This window comes from Cinclus cinclus, chromosome 14, assembly GCF_963662255.1.
Source record: "Cinclus cinclus chromosome 14, bCinCin1.1, whole genome shotgun sequence".
In the NCBI taxonomy this organism is placed as follows: Eukaryota; Metazoa; Chordata; class Aves; order Passeriformes; family Cinclidae; genus Cinclus; species Cinclus cinclus.
In genome coordinates this window covers 7,197,781-7,203,780 of record NC_085059.1, presented here as the reverse complement: position 1 = coordinate 7,203,780, position 6,000 = coordinate 7,197,781, and the positions used below count along the sequence as shown (strand labels likewise).

The following is a 6,000-nucleotide window of genomic DNA, read 5'->3' as shown; positions in this document are numbered from 1 at the left end:
GCTCAGCTGGGTTTGCTTTAGGTGAAAATGCTGCCATCTGCTACAATTATGTAATTAACCTTCATAGTTCAGACTTAATGATGCTCATTAAGGTTGAGTGTTTTTATTGGCTAACTCTGTCACCAGTTTTGCATGGAACTCTTAAGGGCCGTAGTTTGAAGAGTAATTAGCAATGTATGAGTGTTGCACGGGGGCACGAGTGAGAGAAGGCAGAGGACTAGGTGGGAGCTTCATTTTATTCTATGCTAAGGCTAGAATGCAAAGAATAGCAGAAATCTGTTACAGCTGGGTCACTAATAATAATCACAGTGGTGTGGCAGCAGCTTTGGAGTGTATGTTATGGATCCCTTCCATCCATGGCTAGCTGTGTGACTTCCATTTCCTCAGCCTTACCTCCTCCAGCTCCAGTCCCAGTATTTCTTCCTTTATTCTAACATTAATTAACGAGTGTGTTTTTGCTGCAGGCCTTTCTTAGTTTAAAAAATGTAGCAAATAAAGTTTTTAATTAAAGAAAATGCCCAGGATAGAAAACTATGTGGGTTTGTTTGCCTGTGTGTATAAGATTCCTAAAATATTAGGCTGTGATGCCATAAAAATTTGTAACTAGTGTACATACCACCTTTAACTACAGCTGTTCTTTGTCCAAGAGGAATGTCTGTAGTTCCCTCATCATTTCCTGTGAACTGCCTCATGGATACTGAAGGTTGGACTCAATGCCTCAAATAGACAGAGAAATCATCTGCATCACAAGGTGTTACAATCTTCCATAACCCAACAATTTATTTAAACTTACATCACAATGAGAATCTAATAATAAAATACATCAGTTCACACCAACCTGCATTACCATTTTTTAAAGGGTAAGCATCTTTCTTCACTTTATATTAAAACTTTCTGGAGGTAAAAACTACTGCATTGTACCCACAGTTCTTGAAATCTATTGTAACATTAGGCAGGTTACAAAGGAACTTTCAGAGCTAATTACACTTCAGTTAACCTCACATTTTTGGCACATCTGAATGCTTTTTTATTCTTAAAATAATTCTACAGCAAGTCAGAGAATTATGGACATAAAGCATCACTATCCAGTGGCAAGTGCTGCCTAAAAGCATACAAAAACTGAATCATTTGGTTACAAAATAGGTATTTTCTTAGTTCTTTTTCCCAGCGCTTAACACTGAAGTGCCACGACAGAAAAGAGCTAGGAACAGAGCTGGCCTTGCCGAGTTGTTGCTGGTCCCTTTGCTGCAAGGCTTGGCTTAAGTAAATCCCCGAGTGATGTGTTAACAAGATGTTGATGGCTTTTGCCTTGCCAGGCGTTGCTTTCAAAGCACCCTCCAGCAGGTGTGAGGCCACCCGTAAATGTCACCCTCTTTCTCACAGTGCTGCTGCTCCAGTGACAGAGTGAACACAGGTTTGGACAGGTTCAAGAGGGGCTGTGTTTCTGCAGCTACAAATCTGAGGGCTGATGAGCCACTGCTAGGCTGGATTTCTTCTGCCTGACACCACAGCAGCTGCTGCTTTAGAAATTAAAATGTTTTTAAGCAGGAATGAAACATTAATGGCAGTAACGTGCCTGGCACATATTTGTACAAGTGTTTGCAGTTTCTTGTATCAATTTTTAAAGTGTGTAGGTTGTGGTTTAGGTGATTTTTGTTGTACAGTGCAAACCCCAGCTGCTATAGGCTGCTGATGTTATATTAAAAATAAAAAGCAGTTCATGGTACTTGCAACCAGGGTTAGTTTTTTGGTTTTTTTCCTGTCTTTTGAGCTGTACTGTATCAATCAGAGTCTGGGACATTAAGTAATGATTGTTTTATGTTTCACTGATTGCCAGATCCATGTACTGATGTTTATTTTGATGATTTTTTGAGATGGCTGTTATATTGGTTATGTCCCTTCTGCTCACATTGCTCTGGTCGTAACAGAGAAATATGAATGAACTGCTGCAGTTAAGGAGAGACTGACACAGCAGAAGAACAATAAGCATATTACAGCTTTCTGGCTGTATTATAGCTAGATTGTCTCTTTGCTTTAGTGGGAAATAAACATTTCTATTTCATTTCATCGCAGGGTTTGATTCTGTGCATCCTTCCAAAGCCCAAATCAAACCCAAGTCCCATTTTCTTGATTCAGCTTCTCTACTCATCCTTTGCTGAATCCTCTGATCTGAAAGCCTTTTGGTGAGACCAGTAAGCATTCCCAGAAGGACTTTATGGCTGCTAGGAAGCATCTCTGACTATCTTTCTTAGAGACAGAGAACTTGAAGAAAGGATCATAATACTTACTCCATTAGAGAAAGAAAGAAAGAAATCACACAGATAATAGAACAGTTGTTGATGGGGAGGTTTGAAACTTACAGTAAGAGAAATTTCAAGGTAACCATGGTGGTCTTTGCATGTATGTCCTGACCCTGAAAGGCAGCCCTGGCAAAAACCCTTCAAAAATCAAATTCAGTCCCAGAGTCAATTTTCCCCTCACATCCACAGTGAGAATTCATCCCTGCACTGATTTCCATTTCCTACTCAGCAGCTGCCCTGAACACAGCTCAGGTGACCGGGGGTCCTTCGGGAGGCACGAGTGCAGGACACGGAGCAGGTGAAGAGCTTTGGCTGAGCAGGTCAGGCTGCACTGTCTGGAGCTGTGACACCTCTCCTTGCAGGGCAGCACACGTGTCGACTGAATACCTTCACATGGATTTAGTGCAACTTCTGCTGCCTTGGAAAGCTGTGGAGAGACGGGCAGCTGCTCAGAGCCAGCGTGTGGCTGAGCAGGAGCCACAGCCCAGCTCACACCCGTGCCTCAAGTGACAGTGGCAGTAAAAGCTGATATGTTGCACGTGCATTCTGGCACCTGTGGTATTTTCATGCTCTTTACAACCTTTAAAGTGTCAAGGTGTGATAAACTATGTGGCAGTGCATTCCTTACATTTCATATACAAAAAAGGGCTCAAGACTGGGAGCAAGAAGGCACAAACTTGGGAAATAACATAGCTGAGGAGTTTACACAAAAGTACTATGTCATTTATTAGGCATCACTTAGCACTTATTTCACATTTTTGCCCCCAAATTACCCAAAGCAACATAAATTTCTCCACTTCCTTTCCCTTTGCACCCTTCTTTTGGATAAAGCTGCCTGTGCTCTATAGATACAGTTGCTGCAGAATATAACGTGAACACAGATAAATACAACGTACACAGCAAAAAAATGTATTATAGTATTACAATAGTCAAATAATGTAATTAGCCTCAAGCTCCGGCAGTGCCTGTGTGCTCCAGGGAACCAGTTCACGAACAGCAGGCGGGGCCACTGTACAGGAGCAAACCAGCATCGGCAGTGTTGGGAAGAGAAGGGGCTGGGGAGGCTCTTCAGGTGCCTGGGTGCAGTCAGTCACAGGGATCTGCTCCCCTGGAACTCCCAGCCAGGGCCTCGGAGCTTTCTTCAGCCCATATCAGTCCAGTGGCAGGTCCTTGGAACACCTTTCCTCGAACATCTGTTCATTGTGCATACACATAAAGTCACCCCACATTCCTCCTGTTAGGCTATGTTTTCTTTATATATATATTTTTTTTTTAACTTTTTAGCTTTTGAATTTTTTTTTTCTTACAACTGTTAAAAACGTTTCATGGTAAAAATAGCTCACTATATGATACATATACCCAAAGTGGTGCGATACTTTATATAATAAAAGATGAAAATAGTCACTTTCCATAATAAAAATAAGTTCTATTTTTTGCTTATTTTACAATATACTTAATAATTCTTTTCTTCTTCTTCACTCTGCAAGTAAATAGGTCCCATTTTGATAACGCTTCTGAGTCGATAAAGTGGCCAGAGAGCGGAGAATGGCTTATAAGCACTTTGAGCAGCCGCACTCCACGTGTCTCTCCAGTTCTTCCGTGAAGGTGGAGCCATCCACGCACTGGAAGAAGTATTTCCTCCTCTTGCTGCGGAGGGGCACGCAGCACTGCCCGCCGCCGCAGCTGCCGCGGCACTCCAGGCGCGGCACTTTGGAGGCGCTGGCACACGAGGTGTAGCCCTGCTGCTTACGGACCACTTCTCGAATGATGTCTCCTTGGCAGAGGTTCTCTGCTGGGACAACAGGGATGGAAAGGAGTAGAAAATGTGGGAACTATTTTGCCAGATATTCCCCGCACATCAGAGAGCAGCCCTGGGTTCATAATGTGATTCAAGACAAACAGATGGCATGAGAAGAACCTTAATCTTCTACTGCTTTGTACCTGCCACCAAAACAGAGCTTGTCTGCACAAATGTGTAATATCTGATGTGAGGCCAAGACCAAGCTGGCCTGCTGGCTTTGATCAGCAGCCTGGAAGTGTTTTAATGAATGCTGAGTGTTGAGTCCTGCAACACTCCTGCAAAATAAGAATTACTTTTACCATGTCTGCTTCTCTGGAGCAAAGGTCAGCCTGCTCCGTGTGACACTAGCGGTCTGGGATACCTAAAAGTGTCTGTGCTGCTCTGCAGTCCCTGTGCAGCAGCCAGATACATTTTGGTGATGGGCACGTGTAAAATTTGGAAAGTCTGTGGTTCGTGCGCAGGAAAGGGACAACCTAAATAAAAATAATACTATCCAGCTCCTTCCTTCTGAACAAGAACAAAGCAAGGCAGAAAGGATGCACTTAAAACTCAATGAGTTTCCAGGGAGTCTTTTCAGGTCAGGGCAGAAGAGTTAGGCCTCTGCCCTCCTAGCAAAGTCCAGCATGACCTGTGGGATTCCCCTGGAAACCTGTCCAAGCCGAATGAGAATCTCTCATGTCACTTCAGGTGAGCAGTTCCTCCTTGTAAGACCTCCCTTCCCAGCAGCGCAAATAACTGATCCCTGCTTGCTGAGGGTAAACCTCACAACCTCTTCTTTGAGCATCCCACCCAAATCCTGGCAGCAGCAAACCTCGAGGATTCAGGAGACAGACAATAAAACCCTTTGCTCCATGTCCCCGTTTCTCTGTGTGATAGCCGCTATCTACTGTTACGTGATTCTGTTCTCCTTGTGCTGCTCTGCAGAGGCTGGTTTAGCTTTATCTTCTGTTTGCCATTCCCCCCCTCCCAAGTCCGAGTGGCGGGGAAGAGAGGTGTAAAGCAGGTGTAAATTAGGTGTAAAGCAGGAATGCAGCAGCACAGCTCCAGCCCCGGGGCCAAGCCTACCTCTGTCACAGAGCTCTCCGCTGTAGCCGAGGTCACATTCACAGTAGGGGTCCCCATGCTCCGAGACCTTACACTGCCCGTGGCTACATTTCAAAGTCCTGCAGGGGTTTGAGGAATTGTTCTTCTTGTCACAGTAGGTGCCCGTGTAGCCCTCCATGCACTTACAGGTGTAAGCAGCGCCGGCTGCCGTGCACTTACCATGCAGACACCTGGGGAAACAGAAGCGTTTAGAGCTGCTCTTCGTTGGATGTGAAAGTTCCTGATCCCAGAAATGTCTGATTTTGCCATTTCTGCTCATTTAATTCCAGGACACTAATCCAAAAACAGCAGCCCAGTGTCAAACACTCTGGAGAAAAACTGATTTTTTTCAGTGAATACTGGGTAACATTCAGAGAATACATTTTTAGAATTTGTGAACCTAAGTAGAAAACATTAGGTTCTTCCGTGAGCACAGACCGAGGCTTGGCATCCACACGAGACAGCTCACATTTACAGCATCAGCACATGGAACTAAGTGCCAACAATCAAGCTGCATGCCCCGGCTTCCTGAACAGATTACTGTACGAATAATATCAGGTGAGGAAAACCAGTGTGATAAATGAAGGTGCTTGTGGAAAAGCTATGCACAAACTTATCAGCCGGCACCTGTAGTTGAGGGTTCCCTGGCTCCTGGGGTTTGCAGCGAGCTTTGGCATTTCCAAGGAACACCACAGGGTGGGGTGGTGATCCTTAGCAAATTCTCTGACACTGTCCCCACTTCTGGGACAGGGGCAGACTTGAAATGGGCTGAGAACAGCAACTCTCTCCAGCCAAGGAAAAACTGCTCAGGGCTTA

The 6,000-nt window shown here is 44.5% G+C and overlaps 1 protein-coding gene across 1 annotated transcript in view; it reads right to left on the bottom strand.

The window, feature by feature from the left end:
* Positions 1–3,348: 3,348 nt before the first annotated feature.
* SLIT3 (slit guidance ligand 3) overlaps positions 3,349–6,000 on the bottom strand; it is a 468,658-nt gene continuing 466,006 nt past the window's right edge. The window contains exons 35-36 of the mRNA XM_062502022.1: positions 5,167–5,375; positions 3,349–4,092 (exon numbers count right to left, since the gene is read on the bottom strand). Of these exons, the coding sequence (XP_062358006.1) occupies positions 3,851–4,092; positions 5,167–5,375 (451 nt within the window). The 3' untranslated portion in view covers positions 3,349–3,850. The remainder of the gene's footprint in view (positions 4,093–5,166; positions 5,376–6,000) is intronic.